This window comes from Mya arenaria, chromosome 1 (assembly GCF_026914265.1).
Source record: "Mya arenaria isolate MELC-2E11 chromosome 1, ASM2691426v1".
NCBI lineage: Eukaryota > Metazoa > Mollusca > Bivalvia > Myida > Myidae > Mya > Mya arenaria.
Window position 1 is genome coordinate 25,707,457 of NC_069122.1, and position 24,655 is coordinate 25,732,111.

Here is a 24,655-nt window from a genome sequence, read left to right on the forward strand (position 1 = left end):
TTAACATAATCTGAATCACTGTGCGCATATCCATGACAACCACGAATTATCGCATATCCATACGCAATTATTTTCACTAAGCACAAAAGAGTTCCATCAAAAAATACATTTTTACTTAATTTTGTTTAACTGAGGTGGGAGAAAAAGCATCTACCATAGCCTCTCGTGTAAGGTAGGTTCATCACTGTCCTTCGCTCGGGTCGGAATGAACCTATCTTACACTCTCGGCCATGGAAGATACGTATAATCTCATAGTTAGAAATGGAGACAAATAAACGACAATAATTGTCTGAAACTGAAGTGAACATTTTAAAAAATGGGTTATAAAATGATTTTGGAGTGTATAAACACAGATGCAAAATGCATTATAATGCATGTTTTTTTAATATGTAGCCGTTTTCCATTGTTTCACGTCATTTAAATACGTATTTGCATATAGTTTGCCTTTGTAGTCAGCATAAAGCGGATCTAAGCATTCGAAAATTGAAAGTTGAAAACACTTAATAAAAAAATAGCACATGGATAGAATTAGCGAATGAATCTACTTCTTTTTGGATAAGAAACGCTCGGTGTAAGACGTCAGCACGTCGCGATGCTATAAAGGATGACACAATAACTACAAACCAACCGACTGTAGGCTGGGAAACACCCTGATATGAACCTTTAGCGAAGAACCTCAAAGCTGCCTAACTTTGCAGCGAAGGATGAATTGCAACAGCCCAGTTTGCTGGGCATTCACGATCATCACGAATAAAAGAAATATGTAATTGGCGAATCCTTTTGAAAATCAGCTTTCTTTATAGAAGTCCAAGGTATTGGAGTACTCCAATGGAGTATCTCGATCTCTTACATATTGTCTGGGAACGCGGATTTCCCTTATTTTTTCCAAATCTCCGATATATTCCATCTTTTCTACTTGTCATGTACATCTTACACTCACACTCATTCAATTGGTATTTACAGCAAGTCCTCAAGAACGGTTCAAGTGGCCTAGCCGAGCACTCACAAATGTCCCACTCACGCAAAACACTTGAGTCTCACTCACACCTGTGAATACGGATATACCTTTCACTCAAAAATATCTGAACCGAAAAAATGTTTTGTAAAATGCAGTTATTACTAAATAAAGTGTGGTAAATCATTAGGAGTATTAAAACTAAGATACAAAAAGCGGGAACACCAGCAAATGTTGATTTTTGCTCAAATATCGTCTTTGAAGACCACAACTTTCATAATCGTTATAAACGGCTTAGTTGATTGGCATATATATCACGTGATATTATCAATATAATGTTAAAATGTCAAAATATCCGTCATTTTGTATATGGCCAAGTGGTTAAGGCGTCGGTCTATTTTTTCGGCGTTTGTTCGAACCTCACTAAAATCAAAATGCTTTTTATACTATAATTGTACTTTTTTTTCTGCAGTCTCGATATCATAGAGTAAAATTAATATCAAATAAATATTGTCGAATTTATTTACGGCGAAATTAATTTTTGGTCCAAAAGCATGCGGGAGTTCCTATAAGGTAAAATATATTTTCACAAGTTTCTTAACATGATCAGATTCCCTTTCCCGTTGTTATATTACACGCAAAGAAATATGAAAAACAATGTTTTACAGACACAGCATATTATATAGATATATAACCATGAATCTAAGGAATTGGACTCCCAAATATAATTTTCTACAGAACTGATAAAACAAACAAAACATAAACGCCTGATGGAATTAATGGACATATGTGAACTTAAATCAAACGAATAACCAAGAAAACATCTCAAACAGCGAAGTCTAGAAAAGTAACTAATTTTCTAGTTAAAAAAAATAAATGTAAAACAAACATTAATTTACAGTTCGCAGATCATATTGCAAAGAGAATAAACTACAATAACCTGATTAGGACTACATTGGAGCAAAATGTTCTATATTTGCAAACATATAAAGAAGACACACCCAGACTACAGTCAGCTTGACCCCAAAGGGATACACAAATGGAAATCCTACATCGATGTAGAGGCTTGAAAGCACCTTCCATTTCTTTTATATAACATTCTATTAAAGTAAAACATTACAAAAAAGAACATAGTTACATTGAATGGTCCCATGTACAGATACACCGCTCCTACATCGATGATGAGCCTCCCATCTGGCCCCTCCGGGCTGTGCAGAGGGGCCCCTACAAAAAGATCATCTGCTCCGTCACCGTTCACGTCAGCCGTGCAGAAGGATGCCCCGAAGTAGGAATTCATTGGCAAAACCTAAAGTATCAAAATAACACGTAACTATGATACCGTTTATTAATACAACCTTACAAATAACATTCGTCAAACTGTCAAGGTCATACACACTCGATTCAATTTTAATATGATTATACTATCCCGTTTGAAACTAAGGTATACATTGGCTTCGGTGACACAATTATTTATCCTGTAAATTCCTATACATTCTAAGTCTTTACCGACATGTCTTCTCCCTCTACGGGATCGATTTTCAAGGCTGGAACGTCGAAATTGTATTGATTCTGCTCGGCTTCAAATACCAAAACCTGTTGATTGAACATATGATAGTTTTAGACATGCCAATTCGAGATTTTTTGGAAGGAATGAGTCGTTGAATATATATATATATATATATATATATATATATATATATATATATATATATATATATATATATATATATATATATTGTAAAATTATTTGTTTATATTTTCAATTAACAGTTTACATCTTTGTCAATCGAACATGCTATTTGAAAACGCTATGATATTTCGTAAGGGGATAATCATATTATTATTTCAAACGACTTATACGTTGCAGAGTTCATTCTCTAGCATAATCAGTATGAACATGCTCATTATTTGCCAAAGCTGAATTATTTCTCAACCAGGAGCTGTTGAAATGATATGCTTCCTTATTTTTTTATTCATGATTATATCAAATAATGATTTAAAATAAACAAACAACAACCAAACAAAAACACGTTGTGGGTATATGTATATTTCGGTTGGTTTTAAAATTCAAAACTATCTTTTGCTACGAAATAGTAGTGTTTGTATAAATAATGTATATGTGATTTTGAAATAAATTACATTAAACAATCACGATATTTGGCTGCATTTTTTATTTCAATATTTCTGTCAAAAAAGAGATAGTGAAAACATCTCTTCAATATTTACTTATCTGAACTCATTTTTGCAACACATCTCAGCTGCCTTCAATTCCTTTGTCTACCAGAAATGTCACGGCTTTCAACATAAGATTACATCTAATTTAAACATATCTCTTCTAGTTAATTAGGCTATATAATTGATTTTGATGTTTGAATTTTCACTTAAAGTTATCACAAAACACCCCGTAATTTAACATTTTACATGCAAATAAATCCAGTTCATATTATAAGCGCAACACGTATGGTAAGCACTCGGATGACGTCTTTCGGCCAAATGTTTTTACAATACATTTCCCCTATGTTTGGTGGATTATACCTTTAATCTTTCAGAAGATATGTACAGCAGGGTATCAGATTAAAACATGCCAACAATCACAATCTTTTAGTACCATGACTTCGCGCAAAAGTAGCGAATGTAAGCAGTGGCTGTGTTTTTTTTGTGATATTCTTCAAATAAATTGACCAAACTGAAAATCTGAGGACCTATAATTAGGATAAAAACATGACACCAGCGACAAGACATCGACTGTCACTGACTATGTCGTAACCAGGATTCGAACCTGGGTTGTCGCGGCCACAACGGGAAGTACTAACTACTATACGATCACGGCTAACGCGGTGTCCTGATTTAACATTTTTGTAAGTACTAAATATTTGCAAACCACTCGCATTAAATAAGTATTTTTTTTGTTTGCAAGCCAACAAACATATTTAATATGTATCAGCACATATTAAGCAACTAAATGTGAGCAATTGGTCTGCCTAAGCTATGTTAAGGCCAAGAATAATTTGATAAATTTGATTGACCTTTAGGCCTACACATTTTTCAGAAAATTCAAAAATAAAAACAAAAATGCCAAATCTGCAATAAAAATTAAAGACATAGTGGGGATGAGGGACTACAATATGAAATTCCAACAAATTCACCTTGATATATCGGAAATCGAGTATTTCAAATCTATGGTTTTCCTCTGCTCTAAAATACATTTGTACGCGGCATTAATGTTCCGTATATAATTTATCGAACGTTGTATACCAGTAGTCTGCGCTTTGACGCCGTTAATTAAAAACATTTCTTATCGGCTTCGTAAAAGTCTGCGGGCGCTTTATTATTTGATATGGTAAAGCAGGCTGGTGCAAAAATGACTGAACATAGTTTTACGTATCATGATTTTGGATGCCTTCAATAGATGAATATACCAAACAACAGCTAGATCGTGCCTCCAAGACCGGTTTCCATCCCGGTTAGATAAATTGTTTATAAATAAACATACTTCTTGTTTACTTTTGAATGATAAATCGAATATTTAGTGTGTTAACTTTTTTTCTGGGCATTTGGAGCCAAAGGTAAACAGCTAAAACTAAGCGGAAAATGGTTGATAGAAACACCTTGGTTAAGCTACTCGACGATAAGAGACGCGTCGTACTGTGTTTGTTTGGTGGCACGGACGGAAAGGAGAAAACATTTACGGCCGGAATGTTGGATTGGAAGAACATTTCATTGCTTATAAAACGGCATGCCAATGAAACGCACCGTCTCGACGCGTCTGCTGGTGCCGACTGCTGTAATCCAGTCTGGGAAAAGTGGGTCGATAAACAGCGCTTTATGAAACGGCGAAGACGTCAGGAAACAAAACTCGGCATATCTTGCCCAGAATCATTTAAATAATTGTACTTTGTGCAAAGCAGAACAAACCATTGCGTGGTCATCTGGAAAAAAATAGTAACTTTATCACAATAGTTCGGGCGCATAATGATTTTTTGTCTGATATTTAGCGAATCCACAGTATAATGCTAAATTCTCTTCTCCTGACATACAGAACGATTTTGTGCGAGCCAAATACTAGTATTGAAGATCAGATCTCAGCGTAACGACGGTGCCACCGAGCACGTAAAAGAAAGCAAGGGATCTCTTTGAAAAACAGCTAGGGTATCGCACCCGAACTTCCTTGTATCCCACCACCTTCTCTTCCGCGTGCTGTCCCTTCAGCAAAAACAAAAAGTACCCCGTTGCTTGCACTTTCACGGGTTATCCTTGACCGCATGGTCTAAAGAAATACAACTACAACATCAAAGCTCTCCTGCGTGAACATTCGGCGCATGCAAACTATGTGCATTGCAAGTCGCGTCCCTTGAAAATAGCGTTTGTCCACAGTTCGAACTTTCCCTGTGTCTGAACTATGATGGCAAAAGTTCACGACATTGGATTCATGTTTGATTATTCAGCGAAACGGCTAGCAGTGTTCCTTTTTGGAGACGTCACAAGGAAAGAGGAAACGATAAATTATCTTCGCTCGTTGTGTCAAACACGGTGGTCCAGTTGTGCGGACGCACTCGAAACTTTTCAAATACGTTTCTTCATAGCGATCCACGTACTTAATGTAGACGGAGACGAGAAGGCCAGCTAGTATTTGACATCTTTACTGCGCTTTGAGTTCACAATCTCACTTGTAGTGGCGCAACACATTTTGGGTACTACCGTGAAGCTGACAAATCTACTTCAGAAGGAAGACAATGATCTACTATACGCTGTTGAAGTCATTGTCAAATTGTGCAACGAATGGAGGGCTGATCCTGATGTATGGAATGGACTTTACATGAAGGAAAAGGATAAAAGCTCAGGCTTCGACATTTAAACATTAATGCCAAGGAGAGTTGGTCGACAACAAAACAGAAGAATCCTGAGGTCCAAACACCATCTGATTACTTCAGAATAACCTTGTACAATGTCTTCATTGCTCATTTAGTACAAAAAATGGAAAGCCGTATCCTGAGAAATGAAGACAGTACAATGCACAGCATGTGTTGCCTTCAAAACTGGACGTTCTGCAGGACGACATGCTGCCATCAATTTATGCTGCTTTTGTCCCTGATCTCCAAAAATCATTTGACACTTTTTCTTCTTACCATGCCACCTACATCAGCCTCTCGTGAAAGGTTAATGAAATGAAACGAGTACATCTTTTCTTAAGAACGACAATAAAAAGCAACAGGTTGTCTTCCTTGGCCCTATTCCACAACCACAAGAGCATGATCATAGACGTCGACCGCGTCATCAATGTGTTTGAGTCGCAAAAATGCCGGAATCTAAAGTTTTTTTAATGACCCCGGAAAGTGTGTTGAAGAAAGCGACATAACAAGACGATGACATTGTTTGCGCATACACATATGTGAAGCTCTGGATTTGACATAAACATGTATTAATATTGAATGGATATTAATAAAAATATAAATATTTTATTTCTATGACCTGTCTTCTTCAGCTAAGATAAATTCGGTTTAAGGCAATGATATATGAAAAAACATATTTTTGCTCATTAATGTTTTGCAACTACGAAATATACGCCAAAATGCACCTTCGACCACAACGCGAAAACAAATTCGGGGGGGGGGGCATGCCCCGGACCCCCTAGAAACTGGCCTCCACATATATTTTAGGCCATGGAGAAGTTTGCGTTTCAGTAAATCTTGCTTGTTTTCTGTATCCCATTACGTTTTCGGTGCTAAATTCTAAATTAACTTTAAATTAGTGTGTGTGTGTGTGTGTGTGTGTGCGTGTGTGTGTGTGTGTGCGCGCGCGTGTTAGTGTGTGCGTCTATATATATTATAGTACATTTTTGATACTTTGATTTGATTTTAATTTATACACTGAAACCTTATCAAACTCATTAAGAAATATCATACATAGATTGAGCAAATGGTACCTGTCCTATAAGATTTGCTCTTGGAACACCTATGACGTAGTATTCCACTTGACCGCCGTCGTAAAAGCCACTGGTTACTGCCGAACCTGCGAATGATAAGACAACTACTCTTCAATCCAATACGTAAATACCTGCTAGTTTTAACAGTGTTTTCGATTAAGGAATGCTATCTTTGTCTTATATGATGTTATATTATCCTATTATCCGTTAGCACAGGGCATTCGTAGATGATTGACTACCGGGCCTTTCCCTTTAGTTAATGTAGTAGTATGAATACTATATAATTAAGTTGGCTTGTTTCACTCGAGCTGTACTGTGTCATTACACTTAAACTACAGTTTCAAAGGTTTCTTTTCATCGAGGGTAATACTTCATAGTTTTGTTCTTTCATTCCAGTTAAGTTATCATTACAGGACAAGTCTCAACAATGAGCCTTGAATCATATCTGTTACTTTTTCACGATATGAAGGATAGCTGTTTTATCAGTGAAAGATTGCATTTTATTCCACCGAGGACCAATAGTTATATTTCACGAGTGGCGCTTATGGTGCGATTGTATTGTGATCCTACAGTGAAACATATGCCTTTAATCGAAATATATGACACTTAATAGACTATTTTAAAACAAACGTACCAAAAGCGCATTCTTTTTTTTAAACAGATCGTTACTGCTGGCAGAAAGTAGTAAATTCGATTTGTTTTTTGCTCTCAAAACATGATTGAACTATACCAATACGTACCAGCTAAAGAAGACAGTGTCTCTTTGGTTAAGCTCGGCTTTGTTTCCATGACATTTGCCGTGTCAAGGAGCGAGTCCAGGTCAACGAAGCCACCTAAAACAATTATGTGAATGATAACATGATAGCAGGGCATTGTTGGAAAGATGTCCTATGTCATGTTGCCTGGTGAGGCAGATTGAAATATGTCCATGCCTTCTTTGTATGGATATTTTTTTCCCGAGGTAATGAAATGATCCATTATATTTATATACTGATAAATAACGTGTGATCGTTGTTCAAAATGTAGAATATATATATATATATTGGTATGATTGGTGCAAAACATCCACACTTTTTCTGGGTAATAAAGTTGCATCGTACGAAACATCCAAGTTCCATAGTTATTTTGTTCAGAGTAGATACGAACTGTTCAATCCAACACACGTTAATGGCACACATATTCAAGATAACACTGAAAAAGTGCCGATAATCCAGACACTTTTGATTTTTATGTAGCGTATGTTCAATACGAGTACAAAAACAACACAATTCATGGGTACACTTTGTCTAGATTGTTTAAATATGCAGAAGTGTGAAAGAAAGTGAACATTCGAAGTGTGGTGAATATTAATAATTTGAATTGTTCAAGGCATTTTGTTTTGAATGGTTATTCTGACTAAATTAACTTTCTGCCCCAGAATAAAACAAAAATATTATTATTAGACTTTTTAACAGTTTAATTTCCAGGTGTGATTTTGCACGCGCAGTCACGTTATCCCAATAAACTAAGTATAAAACAAAGCTATAAAGGTTTAAGCTACAGTGTTCCTCTATTATTATATCCTTCAAGCCTTTGGTCATGTTGAAGATACTTACAGATGAAATGAATATGATTGATACTGTCGCCGAAATAAGGCGATATATATAGAGCAATACAAAATTACCCAAATGATACTTGAACTGAATTTGGCAAGTCATCCATTTGGGACGCAGAACATTATTCAGAATAATGTCTGATGTTCATAGGGATAGCTCCATTTAAGAATCTCACGATGTTTTTCTAGTTATCATATGGAATTTAAGAACAATACAACTATTGAATTAATATTCATAATTGAATGATCCATATACCAATGTCATCCATACTATATAATAAACATAAATAAACATTCAGAACAGTATTAGAATGGCTCCATGATATGAATAAAATTCTGTCGAAAAAGAGAGTCAAAATGCAATTTTCATAAAACAAATCACCTTCCAGCAGTACTTTTAGTACTTTGATTAAGTGCAGTAAATGTATTTACCTGTCCAGTATTTCAATCCTGGCGCTCCAAACAGTATATGCTTCATCTAAAAACAGATATTAGGTATTGAAACAGTATTACTTTACAACAAGAGTATTACAATTCAAATCAATTACAAACTATTTTAAACCTCATTTATCAATAGCAGCAGCTGGGAATAAAATTGCAATTAAAGTAATGACAAGCATGCTACAAATTTCAACGCTATCAACTAACACACCTCTTTCGTATAGTGGGCATCGAATCCGAGCCCAGCCATCCCCCAGTCATACTGTTTATTATTCTCGTCCATGTCGTACGTGGCTCTGCTGCCATTGACCAGTAAAGGAAGTTTTTTAATGTTTTTTACCGTCAAATCACGTGGTATAATGTAACAAATGCCATTCATATACCAATCTATGTTCTTGGTGTTGTGCCATCGAGGAGCACATGTCTGAAATTATGTAGACATCTTCTTTAGCAATTATGTATAGCTTGTTTGAATCATTGACATTTTTGTTTAACTTTTTCTTATTTAAATGTACAGTTGTAAACCCAAGCCAATATAAATAAATCCAAGCCAATAGTAATAAAGACTAAGCCAAAAAAATTGAAACAAAGCCAAAGAAATTATTCGTCTTGAAATCGTTAGTGAAAAGACAAAAACCGTAAGTAATCCAAGAACTATACAGTATACCATGAATTATAACACGAACATATGTATGTTCAGCTTTCACAAAATAGCATATTAAATAATGAAAGTAATGATGATGGAGCACTTAGACCAAATAACAAATAATAGCTGGCCAGCATTTGTTCAAAAGAAGCTTTAACAAACTACTAGTGATACACCTTACTCTTGGAAAATTCAAATATTACGTAAACATAACATTTTCATTGTAAATTTATTATTTATTCTTTCTTTATCTTTATTTGTTTTTTATTTGTTTGTATATAGTTTGTCGCAATGACTATGCTTGAAATAATCACTGGTAGAATCATTGCCGACTCTGCCTTCGAACAACATGCTCCCAATTTACCACGATGCCGGCTGGGGAGTTGGGGTCCGAGGGTAAATCTAAACTGGCGCCCAACCATTGACCGTCTTTGCCATGAGTGAAATATTTAGATACTCCATTCGTCGTAACTTTGTCGCCGCCGAGTGTGTCTACAATGAACACAGGTTTTAATTTTATAAAAGAAAATTGATCATGCTCATTAGTTGAATAAAGAGCACTGACGTTGGTGTGTGGCTTGTATGCATGCTGTGTTGTGTAATTCTAAACAGGCGGACACTTATACAACTTCATTATCTCCGTGTGTGAATGCTCAAGTCAGTGTTGTAGTGCATTATATCTTGTATAATGATGATCTTATATCTTGTATATGTCTAGTTTATTTAGACCCTTACAGCAAGCCTGTCACAAGAGTTTTCTGTTATCATAAGAAGACAGTTTGTTAACATGAATTGAATCTAAACCTCATATTACATCGTTGTACAAGGAATATGTGTATCAAAACATAAAGTTTTGCATGAGATGAAATATATTATGGCTAAATAACAAAACAATACAGTTCACCGAAGAAACTTTAACTAAAGGATAATTGTCAATTGTCGTCGACATCAATTCTATATTGATAGTCGCAAGTAGAGGTGAAACGATTAAAAAAAATCGATTCGATTCGATTTCGATTTTTGTTAGCACGATTCGATTATTTTCGATTCGATCCAATTAAAGTTTGCAATTTAAAAAAATGCATTGACAAAGTTGTAAACATTATTTGTTTTTGTAATATCAGTAGAGTAATGCACAAACAATAGTGTGAACATACTTTTGTGAGAAGCCAGAGCAATGAGAGTATCCTAGTCACAGTCTTAAACAGAATGTATTCAGGAATAACTTTTGAAAAAGAACTTGAATTCTTCAGACCTTCAAATCTGAATTATTTAAATTCGTTTTTAAAAACAATTACATGTCCACATTGTCACTCAATAAGCCTCAGGAAATTGAATCAAAAAGCCTTTTTCTTCAGTATATTTTTCATTCATAAGATTTATTAACAGAAAGTAACAAAAGCAAATGAAGTGCTGACATAGTGAATGGACAGAGGCACATTCTTTGAACAACCACTTCACCTACAGGAATAAAGCATTAAAATGGTCCATTTGAATACTTTATTCATTTAGGTCAGAAATCTTAAGATTTTTTTTTCAAAAAATTAGCATGTCCACATTGTCACTGCTCAGTGTGCCCCTCTGTGCATTCACAATGTCCCCAGCAGTTGAGAAAACCCGTTCACTAGCAACAGATGTTGCTGGGATGACCAAATAGCTGCTAGCGAGCTTGGAGAGGATAGGATAGTGACCAGCTCTCTCTTTCCACCACTGGAGTGGATCTGACTTTAAGGATACCACAGGCTCCTTCTCATAGTCTGCAATTTCACTGTCAACCCTCTGGTCTAGAGATTTTGCAGGCTCAACACATGTGACAAACACATCACCAAACAAACTCTCTAGAGCATTTTCAGAGGAATTTGGCTCTGGTGACAATCTGGGCTTTAGCTCCGGTGACAATCTGGGCTTCTTCATAGCTGGTTCTTCTTCAGGTTCTTCTGGCTGATCAAGGGGTTGGCTTCGTAGTGCTTCAAGAGCTGGTAAGGCAGGCATTACAGCTGTCCCAGTTGAACTGTCCTCTGGACTGCTTGGCTCATCTTTAACTTTCACATCACTCTGCATACTCTGAAATAAATGATAAACTGTTCATGTTTTTATTAAATTATTTTAACTACTATTTCAAATATGTGTAATATGTAGGATACATTATTTCATGACTTAGTAGTATGACTTAGGTAAACATTTTTGTATAATGCTGATGGTATTCTACCAAATACATATATGTTGACCCGACCAGGGCCGACCTTATGTCTTGCCTAGGACTAGATCAGCATTTTTGTTGTGGTATCAAACAGTTGATAACAGTAAGCTAGTAACCGTACAGCTTGCATATACTTACATCAATGGCCATTGCCTTTTTGCTCATAGACTTGGAGATGTCATTTCTGTCTCCTTCCGGAATGTATGGCAGAGATTTGAACCTAGGATCTAGGGCAGCAGCTACATGCAGCATGTCAAGTAGATCTGGCTCTGTGTACCTGTAAATATACAAATGACTAGTGTAAGCATTTATTTTATTCATTGATCAATTTAACCTGTAAAATCTTATATTTAATGCAAAAATATAGAAAGCTATGTTAAAATTTACTTTGCCCATTAGAATTTAAGTCCAATAAGCACAGTTAACCCATATCAGACAGGACAGGAGGTGCTGTCTGATAAGTTTCAACTGTTTGCTAAAGCTATGAATGTTTCACAGTTTGTTAAAAAAAATATCCAAACTTATTTAAAAATTAGCCCAATTAATTTTCAAAGAAAGATTTGTCTTGCAAAATATATTTTCTAGTATGAAGTTTATTATTATAATAATAACTATAATATAATATAAAGCTTCATACTAGAAAATGTGATATCTCTAGTTTGATTCAAAAAGGGGGATTTTGCATCCAAATTATAACTCACAAAGAACTGATAAATACCTTGGCAGGAGATTTTTCACAATGGCATCTTTGACGGCTTTGACGAAAGCATTGTCTCCTGGCATAATCTTCATTTGGACCAAAAGCATCTCTTTCATGGGATGTATCAGTGATACAGTTGGGCTGCTGTCTGAACATAGCAGATTTGTAGCCGTGTTGATTGGTCCAAGGATTTTTAATGCTGCTTCGAGATTTTGATTGTCTGTATCCGACAGAGTGACTACATCTGCAATGTTTTTCTTGACATCTTTGTGCAGTAAAGTGGCAAAGATGGCTGCCTGCTGCTCTAGATACCGCTCAATCATATGGAAGCTAGAATTCCATCTAGTTGCAACGTCCATGAGAAGTTTGTGCGTAGGTAAACCAAGTTGAGACTGCAATGACCTCAGAACTGCGGCTGCTGTTGTACTGCGATGAAATAGCCCAACTATTCGCCAAACTCTTCCTAACAAACGGTCCATCTCTTTGATTCCAAGCCCTTTCTGTGTTGCCAAATTGAGAGTATGGGCAAAACAAGGAATGTGCTTCAGCTCTGACAACCTCACAGCTTTGACAATGTTCATTGCATTATCCGTTGTAACTGTGGGTCCTTTTTCATGACGCTCCAAATTCCAACGTTTTACAGTGTCAACCAGAGAAAGTGACAGATTCTCTGCTGTGTGGGATTCTGAGAATGCCTGAGTCTCCAAAGTATAGCTAGAAATTTCCCATTCAGTGCTGATTGTGTGAGCTGTTACAGTCAAGTAATTCACAGTTGCCCTTGACGTCCAAGAATCAGTTGTGATTACTAATGATTCACAACATCTAAGCTCATTCATTACCCTATTCTTTACCCTACTATTTATACCTGGGAGTACAGTGTTGGCAAAATGAGTCCGGCTAGGGAGGCAATAGCGTGGCTCAGCAATCTTCATGAGGTATTGAAAACCCTTATTTTCAACTACGCTAAAAGGTCTCATGTCCATAGCTATGAATGCTGCCGTTGCCTGAGTCAGTGCTTTGTGGCGGTCATTTGAAGTAGATAGCTTTTGTTTCATGTTAAACATGCCTGGTATTTTAGCATTGGATGACTTATTTGCTGATGGTTTGCCTACCGGGGAAGATTGCGGACCGGAGGTTGCGCTCGAAGCAGACGAAATGTCAATACCGTGTTTCCGTTTTAAGTGATTGGACATATTAGTCGTGTTCCCAGATTTACACAGAATATCTGCGTAGCAAACTTTGCACGTCGGCTTATTATCTTCGTCTGACGTTCCATCTCTGAATCCAAAGTATTCCCACACTTTGGAACGATACTTTTTTGGAGCGGCTCGTAATTTTACAGTCGGTTCCGACATCGTAATCAAGAATGAACACGCAGACGCTTGCCGCAATACAAATCAGATAACAGTAAGCGCCTTGACGATCAATAGTAGCGTCGTGAGTTACGCCCGATACGATTGGCTGGAACAGAAGTATTCAGCCAATCGTTGCGCCTCTATTAAAATACTCCCGATACCGTTTATTTTGACAGCTGACTAGAAATTTACATCGGAATTTGAATGGTTTGTTTCGACAAGTAAATAATTATATTGAGAGCTATTTGACAGTAAAAAATCGAACCGAAACTGACACCTTACGGATCGAATCGAATCGAATCGAGGCCAAAAAATCACAGTTCAATCCACATCGCGATTAATCGTTTCACCTCGCAAGCACTCTATTGCACTTGAAGTGTGCATAGCAGGATACTATATACTTGATAAGTGTTCTTATTACAGATTCATATCAGTTAAGTAGAAAATATTCTGTTTCCGCTTTCCGAATTCACGCTGCAAGTGTAGATTGTTAACTACATGTACTTGTGTTTCAAAATGATAATCAAATTGTTTATTAGAAGCAAATACATGTACTGGTAACAACCTAATGTTCTGTCGAGTGAATGTATCGATACATGGCTATGTAGCGATACATGAGCTGATGAACATTTGACAACTACGGTATCTAAGCTTCACCGTAAATCAGAAATATAAACACCCTGCACGAGGGTTGGGATGAACCTATCTTACACGAGCGGCTATGGTAGATGCTTTTTCTCCTACCTCAGTTAAACAAAATTAAGTAAAAAAGTATTTTTTTTGTTGGAACTCTTTTGTGCTTAGTGAAAATAATTGCGTATGGATATGCGATAATTCGTAATTGTCATGGATATGCGCGCAGTAATTCAGATTATGTTAATAGTCAAATCGGTTGTTTAAATAATTCTAAGAAGAGTGAAGCATTATTTCTTGAACGGTGCTTGTAAATGTTTCATGGTGACATTTGAAACGAGAAATAATAAATTAGCGTTCTAAACATATCCACAAGACAAGGTTTCCATGATGCTACAGATGACAGTCTTCAACAAGGGAAGTAATCACAATGTGGTGACCATTTAAAGGGAGTCACATATTAACACATTTTATCTTCGCCCGTGGGCAAGATAAGAATTTCTAGAATGGTTTAATAATTGGAGGTGGGAGAAAAAGCAATATAAACTTCATGAGATAAAGCAAAGAAAATTTCAGGAGATACAGCAATAGAAACCTCATGAGATAAAGCAATACAAACTTCATGAGATTAAACAATAGAAACTTTATATGACAGAGCAAAAGAAACTTCAGGAGGTAAGGCAATGAAAACTTCAGGAGATAAAGCAATGGAAGCATGAGAAGATAAAGCAATGGAAGCTTCAGGAGATAAAACAATAAAAACTTCAGGAGATATACAATGGAAGCTTCAGGAGATAAAGCAATCGAAGCTTAAGGAGATAAAGCAATGGAAACTTCAGGAGATAAAGCAATCGAAGTTTCTGAAGATTAAGCAATTGAAGATTTAGGAGATGAAGCAATCGAAGCTTCAGTAGATAAAGCAAAGGAAGCTTCTGGACATAAAGCAATGTAAACCTCAGGAGATATACAATGGAAGCTTAGAAGATAAAGCAATGCAAGCATCGGGTGATAAAGCAATGGAAGCTTTAGGAAATTAAGCAATGGAAGCTTCAGGAGATAAAGGAATGGAAGCATCAGGAGGTAAAGCAATGGAGGCCTCAGGAGATAAAGCAATCGAAGCTTCAAGATATAAAGCAATCAAAGCATCAGGAGATAAAGCAATGGAAGATTTAGGAAATTAAGCAATGGAAGCTTCAGGAGATAAAGCAGTTGAAGCTTCAGGAGATAAAGCAATGGAAGTATCAGGAGATAAAGCAATGTAAGCTTTAGGATATTAAGCAATGGAAGCATCCGGACACAAAGAAATGGGAGATTTAGGAAATTAAGCAATGGAATGTTCAGGAGATAAAGCAGTGGAAGCTTCAGGAGATAAAGCAATGGAAGCATCTGGAGATAAAACAATGGAAGCTTTAGAAAATTAAGCAATGGAAGCCTCAGGAGATAAAGCAATGGAAGATTCAGGAGATAAAGAAATCGAAGCTTCAGGAGATAAAGCAATGGAAGCTTCAGGAGATAAAGCAATGGAAGCCTCAGGAGATAAAGCAATGGAAGATTCAGGAGATAAAGAAATCGAAGCTTCAGGAGATAAAGCAATGGAAGCTTCAGTAGATTAAGCAATGGAAGCATGAGGAGATAAAGAAATGGAAGCTTCAGGAGATAAGGCAATCAAAGCTTCAGGAGATAAAGATATGGGTGCTTCAGGAGATAACGAAATGGGAGCTTCAGGGGATAAAGAAATGGAAGCATCAGGAGATAAAGCAATGGAAGCTTCAGGGGATAAAGAAATGGAAGCTTCAGGAGATAAAGAAATGGAAGATTCAGGAGATTAAGCAATGGAAACTTCAGGAGATAAAGCAATGGAAGCTTAAGGAGATGAAGCAATGGAAGCCTCAGGAGATAAAGCAATGGAAGCTTCAGGAGATGAAGAAATGGAAGCTTCAGGAGATAAAGCAATGCAAGCTTCAGGAGATTAAGCAATGGAAACCTCAGGAGATAAAGCTAAAGGAGTTTCAGGTGATAAAGCAAAGGGAAGCTTCAGGAGATAAAGCAATCGAAGCTTCAGGATACAAAGCAATGGAAACTTCAGGATATAAAGCAATGGAAATTGCAGAAGATTAAGCAGCCATCAGATCATGTTTAACGAAACAAGGATCAAGTAAAACATACACGAAACGAGAGACTTACAGTCTATTTCGAACTTGTCACAGTTGGCTGGTTTCCCATGAACCACTGGGCACTTATTGACGGTTCCGGGCTCATAGACACTGGAAATCTTACTGTCATTTGCCTTAGGTGCTCCTATGAATACGCTGAAAATAGTCGAATAGGATTTAACTAGCCTTTGCTGACAGCACGTCACTAATGTTGACCTCTCTCTTATCCAATTTTTGTTAAATTTTAGATAAAAAAAGCAGTTGGACTACGAAGCACAGTACTTAGTACTGTAGGTGTATGTGTCATTATGCAGTGGAATAGCGTTCTGGTCACATTGGACACTTGGTGTACCCAGGTGCGTTACACCTTACGTTATCATTATCTGTAAATTTAACATACGTGAGAGATAACAAATCTTTCAATAACATGCCCACACTTTCATAACAAAAGTTAATGGTAGCGAAGCACAGCACTTAAATACTTTAAAATTGTGCCAGATTTAAGACACACGGACATTCCACACTAGACAGACAACGTCAAAATACAACGAGAAACACTCAACATCACAATACAACGAGAAACACACACCATCACAAAACAACGAGAAACACACACCATCACAAAACAACGAGAAACACTCAACATCACAATACAACGAGAAACACACAACATCACAATACAACGAGAAACACACAGCATCACAGGACAACGAGAAACACTCAACACCACAGGACAACGAGAAAAACACAACAACAAAAGACAAAGAAAAACACCACAATACAACGAGAAACACACAGCAACACAAGACAACGAGAAAAACACAACACCACAGGACAACGAGAAACACACAACACCACACAGCAACACAAGACAAAGAGAAACACACAATACCACAGGACAATTAGAAAAACACTCAACATCACAATACAACGAGAAACACTCAACATCACAATACAACGAGAAACACTCAGCAACACAAGACAAAGAGAAACACACAGCAACACAAGACAAAGAGAAACACACAATACCACAGGACAATTAGAAAAACACAACAACACAAGACAAAGAGAAACACTCAACACCACAGGACAACGAGAAAAACACAACAACACAAGACAACGAGAAACACTCAATATCACAATACAACGAGAAACACTCAACATCACAATACAACGAGAAACACTCAACATCACAATACAACGAGAAACACTCAACATCACAATACAACGAGAAACACTCAATATCACAATACAACGAGAAACACTCAACATCACAATACAATGAGAAACACTCAATATCACAGGACAACGAGAAACACTCAACATCACAATACAATGAGAAACACTCAACATCACAATACAATGAGAAACACTCAACATCACAATACAACGAGAAACACTCAACATCACAATACAACGAGAAACATTCAGCAACACAAGACAAAGAGAAACACACAGCAACACAAGACAAAGAGAAACACACAATACCACAGGACAATTAGAAAAACACAACAACACAAGACAAAGAGAAACACTCAACACCACAGGACAACGAGAAAAACACAACAACACAAGACAACGAGAAACACACATCATCACAGGACAACGAGAAAAACACAACAACACAAGACAAAGAGAAAAACACAACACCACAGGACAACGAGAAACACACAACACCACAATACAACGAGAAACACACAACACCCCAAGACAACGAGAAACACACAACACCACAGGACAACGAGAAAAACACAACAACACAAGACAACGAGAAACACTCAATATCACAATACAACGAGAAACACTCAACATCACAATACAACGAGAAACACTCAATATCACAATACAACGAGAAACACTCAACATCACAATACAACGAGAAACACTCAACATCACAATACAACGAGAAACACTCAACATCACAATACAACGAGAAACACTCAACATCACAATACAATGAGAAACACTCAACATCACAGGACAACGAGAATTACTAGCTCTCCTCATTTCGTATATTATCTGGGATATTATTTCATACCTTCATATTGTAGTAAGAAAAGGTATCCTTTAAATTATTAGTTAGTTTTTTCTTCTTTAAACCTAAGTCATGTTTTGAGGCCGATATTAGTGAATTATGATCATTTACTAGAACAAATACATCACAGAAACACAAAGCATCTCAATGCAACAACACAATGTTTTGTCGTGCTGTTCTTGTTTTTTGTGTAAGTAATAAAATACACACAGAATAACAAGACAGGGAAACATATTGCATATATTCGAAACTGTGTACCTGTCGTTTTCTATGATGGCAACAGAAAATCCAAAATAACTCCCATTATCACCAGATAATATATGTGCATTCCGTTCATCAATGTTAAAGCCTGCTACCTGCAGAAGTTTTGTGAAAATACACAAAAAAACTAAACACTGTTTGGAACAGAAACGCATCTTGCTTGTTTTTTTCTAAACTTGAAAACACATTGACAGCGTGGGTTGAACAGAAAACATCGTTCTTATTAAGGAAATGATTACATTTGCGTGAGTACGTTTAATTTATATTACAATACATCCGTTGTAATGTTAAGCGAAGGCAGTAGTTATAATATGTTTTGTTTGTCGATTTAAACATGAAATAATAATGTTGACTAAGTCACTGAATACCTGAGAACACGAAAAACATTTGTAGTTAAAAGTTTAAACCATTTAATAACGTTTTTGCTATGATTGTGTTTCTCGGGAATAGATTGACGTACTTTACCTAATATTTTGATCAAAACACAAAATTATTTTTGTAGCCTTACTCTAAACTCCACTCACTAGTATGCTTCACATTTAAGGGTGTAGGATATCACTTCCGATAGTTGAAACAGGGACAATGTGGTATACAGTACTAACGACGAACTGAATCATCCATACAAGTGTCACCGTGACAATCGCTTTTGCCAAATGTAAATATTGTGTTGGCCTCTTATCTATATCTTTGTTCCCTTTTTAACTTTTACTTAACTAAATTAAGAAAAATAATGATATCAATTTAACTTTAGTTTTAGCGCTTTTTAAGTATGTGAAAACTGTGACAGCAAGCACATGAACATCTTCCTATGACAGCAAGCACATGAACATTTTCCTAATAAAACGCTCGTAGCTGATAGTTAAACAAAGAGCGGGGTATGGTCGATCAATCGCTTTCCAGCCAATCAGCGTCCTCTATTAAATCATCCTTAACGTTTGACGTTCTCTATCTCTTTTATTAGCCCACGTTTCTTAATCGATTTATTTGTCAGGGTTCAGTAATGAACTACATGTATATGCGAGTTCAATAACTAATTAATCGTTGTCAGTCCATTGGAATAAATTTGTTTTATTTTTCAAACATGAAGTATGACTACATTTTCATGGTATCATTACTTGTAGTTATCGTCAAAACGCAGGTAAAACTAGTATGCATTGTGCCGCAACGGAAAGCGATCGATCGACCATAACCCGGTTTACATTTCACTAATTGAAGACTTACGGGCATTGAAAAATAACAACCCTATGGCTCATTTCACAGGATGGCGTGCTAAATAACATCACACCAAACGAGCATTTGATGCTGTAAAATATGTCTCACTTTTTATTACAAATAAAGCAATAAAAGGTATGGAAAAAAACATTACCAAGTGCAACTTGCATCATTATGCCCAAATCATCCACACTTTTATCATGTGATTACAAATCAGAACCTTACAACAGATTTTGTTCCGAAATCAATTTTTATATTTTATTTCATGAATTCACGGGAATATGAGTCATTTTATGGACACTTCCATGATGATATCGAAGTGCAGATTCGCCATCCAGATCACATAAATGTCCTTTTAAAGTGTAATTATTTACCGTCGCCAGTATAAATGAATTTGTTTTACGGCTTTTAAAATACTAGTTTGTGATATAAAAACACAAAAACGCTTCATAGCTAAAATATGACTTTAAATCGTTTTGAGAACAGATCGTTTTTATTTTCGCATTACTTCATAATTCAAGTTAGGGTTGTGGTTAAATTGCTATACATATTAAAGATATACTCTCGACAAACAAAACAAAAACAAAAAACAATCGTATTGATAGTAAGGAGTGTTTTTTTTCTTTCTACTAAAATATCCGTAGCTGATGCCGTGATTATTTTTCATTTTGTTACTATTGTGTACAAGTTGTTTTTGTTATTGTACTACACCTTGACCAACCACTAATCGGATTAATGTATTAAAATAAAGAGCGGTCCCGATATTTTGCATTAGAGTTGGGGTCACCCTTCCCATAATTTCCAAAATAATATCAGTCTTAAGCAGCGTTGGAATTCTGGGAACCTCTCCCGTGATTATATGAGCTCAGATCTGCTAATGACAATGTTTAGTCAAATCCAGTGACTAATTGGCGAGTAGTATTCAGTCTTTGATTTCTGTCAGTATCCAAACAGAATCAGAATAAGCGTGCTTTAAAGCTGCATTTTCACAGATTAAACAGTTTGACAACTTTTTAATTTAAGTCCTGGAACGAGCCATTTTTGCGAAAATCCATGGAAACCCGCTATAAAAGACTGCCGGCAAAAAAATATATTTAAATTCAAAAAAGTATGTTTCATGCATTTTTTTTTTAAATCGTTAGTAACGGTTTTAAAAGTTGCGCTGATAAAAGTTTATGCACGTTGAGCCATCCGAGATGGATAAATTCAATATGTGCGATAGTTTCAGGTCATCAGATGACTTAGCAGACTAAATAACCAATTCTCTGTGCATGACCATCCTTAGTTCATGGGGCATCCAGATAATCTGTTCAGGCATAAATGAAAAACAGTAACCCTGTGTTTGTCATGGCAAAATTAGTTCACATCCTATATTCATCCATGGTCAGTCCTCAGTACATATATATATACAAGTGCATAAAACTCTACTGTAATTATATACATGTCACAGTTGAACTTAATATGATATTACATAAAATACTTGTAACAAGGTTACATTGTAGGGTGGGTCATCGGCCAATATCAAGCGTCATTGCGAAGTTTCAAAATATAGCATTGAGCAAATATTGAACAGAACACGTTCTTTTTTATGAATGTGTGTTGATTTTAAAACAAATTTCGAAGACGCTTCATGCATCTGTTAACATTTCCTGACCTGAATTAAAAACAAATTGTTTGTTTACAATACCCAAACCCTACATTAGCGTTTTATACTAGTTTCAAGAATGTCTTGTTTGTTTAATTTCCAATACAATTGAATACAACGCATACAATTCTGGTATATATCTTCAATTAATTTAAGTTTATTTTTTCCGTTTTTAGACATAACCCGATAACGCTCATTTCTATCAACCGATTACGCTCATTTCCATCACCCAATTACGCTCATTTCCATCACCAAATTACGTTCATTTCCATCACCCAATTACGCTCATTTCCATCACCCTCATTTCCATCACCCAATTACGTTCATTTCCATCACCCAATTACGCTCATTTCCATCACCCAATTACGTTCATTTCCATCACCCAATTACGTTCATTTCACTCAACCGTTTACCCTCATTTCCATCACCCAATTACGTTCATTTCCACCACCCGATTACACTCATTTCCATCAACCGATCACCCTCATTGCCATCACCCAAATACGCTCATTTCCATCACCAAATTACGTTCATTTCCATCAACCAATTACGCTCATTTCCATCACCCTCATTTCCATCACCCAATTACGTTCATTTCCATCACCCAATTACGCTCATTTCCATCACCCATTTACATATATTTCCATCACCCAATTACGTTCATTTCCATCACCCAATTACGTTCATTTTTATCAACCGATTACGCTCATTTCCATCACCAAATTACGTTCATTTCACTTAACCGTTTACCCTCATTTCCATCACCCAATAACGTTCATTTCCATCACCCGATTGCGCTCATTTTCAACAACCGATCACCCTCATTGCCATCACCTAAAAACGCTCATTTCCATCACCCAATTACGTTCATTTTCATCAACCGATTACGCTTATTTCCATCAACCGATTATGCCTATTTTCATCACATAATTACGTTCATTTCCATCAACCGATTACGCTCATTTCCATCAACCGATTCACTCATTTCCAGCACCCGATTACGCTCATTTCCATCACCCGATTACGCTCATTTCCGTCACCCAATTACGCTCATTTCCATCAACCGAATACGGTCATTTCCATCAACCGATTACGCTCATTTCCATAAACCGATAACGCTCATTTCCATCACCCGATTACGCCCATTTCTATCACCCGATTACGTTCATTTCCATTACCTTATAAGGCTCATTATATCACCCTATTACGCTTATATCTACTATCCAATTACGCTCATTTCCATCAACCGATTACTTATTTCCATCAACCGATTACGCTCATTTTAATCACCCGATTACGCTCAATTTCATTACCAAATATCGCTCATTTACATCAATCGATTACGCTCATTTTCATCACCCGATTCCTCTCATTTACATCACCCGATTATGCACAATCACATTACCCGATTCAACTCATTTCCACTACCCGATTCCGCCCATTTTCATCATCCGATTCCGCTTTTTTTAATCAACTGATTACGCTCGTTTTCATCAACCGATGACGTTTATTTTCATCGCCCGATTCCGCACATTTTCATCACCCTATTCCGCTCATTACCATTACACGATTCCGCTCATTTCCAGCACCAGATTCCGCTCATTACCATTACAAGATTCCGCTAATGTCTATCACCAGATTCCGCTCATTTTCATTACCCGATTACGCTCATTTTAATCTCCCGATTCCACTCATTACCATCCCCCGATTTCGTTCATTTAAATCACCCGATTCCGCTCATTACCATCACTCGATTCGGCTTATTTCCATCACCCGATTCCGCTCATCACTTTTATCCGATTCCGCTCGTTTCCATTACCCGATTCCGCTCATTTCAATATCCCGATTCCGCTCATTTTCATCACCCGATTCCGCTCATTTCAATATCCCGATTCCGCTCATTTTCATCACCCGATTCCGCTCATTTCAATATCCCGTTCACGCTCATTTTCATCACCCGATTCCGCTCATTTCAATCTACCGATTCTGCTCATTGCCAACACCCGATTCCGCTCATTTCCATCACCCGATTCCGCTCTTTTCCACCACCTGATTCTTTTTCATCTATTTTATGTCTTAAGTGTCTTATTTCAGCTTCCAATTCATCAGTGCCTGCGAGATAAGGGGAAATCAACACTTCGAGAAATATGTTTTGGTATGATATATCAATGATTTTGAGGAATAGCTCAAAACCTATCCCTTTTAATAGTTGCAAGTTTAACTATATATGATTAAGTTTGCTATAACGAACGCATAAATGTGGCCACAATTGTGTTGATGATCAGTGAAGTGTTCAGTTAAACTATCAATCTTGAATGTTCAAAACTCTTCAATTAACTTACTACATTTGCTAAATTCGTTTTCACAAATCGGGTGAAAAGTGCTTTAACAAAGGGAAACTTATATAGATTTAATTAAGGTATTAAACACCCTAAACGAATAGACGTAGTTTTAATACATGTGTCATCAAGTCATCAACCTTTTATACCACCATGTGACAAAGTCCGAGCTAAGATATACCATTTAACTAATTTTATTTAAAACAAGCTTAAAACGAATCAGTAATAATAATATATAACATTTGGCACTAATAACGAATCAGTAATAATAATAGCAATTATGTTTGCATAAATATAATTCAAATTATTTGCTAAGAAATAGTTTTACTTAGCTACATGATGCCGTTTCTAAGGCATTCGGATACATTTGCATGTCACCGTTATCAAGGTCACGTGATTTTATTCATCACGTGACGAGATCTCGCGATAGTTCTTTCTCTTCGGCGATACTGTAGCGGCCGCTACAATTCAAAAACTCTTAACAATATCTAAATTAATCGTAGTATTTTGACAAGCATTCAGCGATGCCGGGACGCGGAAGAGGTGTGAAGAGAAGACGGCAC

The 24,655-nt window shown here is 36.5% G+C and overlaps 2 protein-coding genes across 3 annotated transcripts in view; both read right to left on the reverse strand.

The window, feature by feature from the left end:
* The window catches only part of LOC128230103 (integrin alpha-9-like), a 29,956-nt gene extending 10,798 nt beyond the window's left edge, over positions 1-19,158 (reverse strand). The window contains exons 1-9 of one of the 2 annotated variants that reach the window (XM_052942127.1): positions 18,894-19,158; positions 16,632-16,756; positions 9,924-10,051; positions 9,125-9,337; positions 8,905-8,950; positions 7,619-7,711; positions 6,879-6,964; positions 2,462-2,548; positions 2,094-2,261 (exon numbers count right to left, since the gene is read on the reverse strand). In XM_052942127.1, the coding sequence (XP_052798087.1) occupies positions 2,094-2,261; positions 2,462-2,548; positions 6,879-6,964; positions 7,619-7,711; positions 8,905-8,950; positions 9,125-9,337; positions 9,924-10,051; positions 16,632-16,756; positions 18,894-19,051 (1,104 nt within the window). In that variant the 5' untranslated portion in view covers positions 19,052-19,158. The remainder of the gene's footprint in view (positions 1-2,093; positions 2,262-2,461; positions 2,549-6,878; positions 6,965-7,618; positions 7,712-8,904; positions 8,951-9,124; positions 9,338-9,923; positions 10,052-16,631; positions 16,757-18,893) is intronic. The other variant, XM_052942122.1, reaches the window with a different exon arrangement.
* LOC128230118 (E3 SUMO-protein ligase ZBED1-like) lies at positions 11,064-12,818 on the reverse strand. Its single transcript, XM_052942141.1, has 3 exons — positions 12,478-12,818; positions 11,898-12,036; positions 11,064-11,623 (listed from the first exon to the last, which is right to left on the reverse strand). The coding sequence occupies exons 1-3, from the start codon at positions 12,816-12,818 to the stop codon at positions 11,096-11,098; spliced, it is 1,008 nt and encodes a 335-aa protein (XP_052798101.1). The 3' UTR covers positions 11,064-11,095.
* Positions 19,159-24,655: the final 5,497 nt, after the last annotated feature.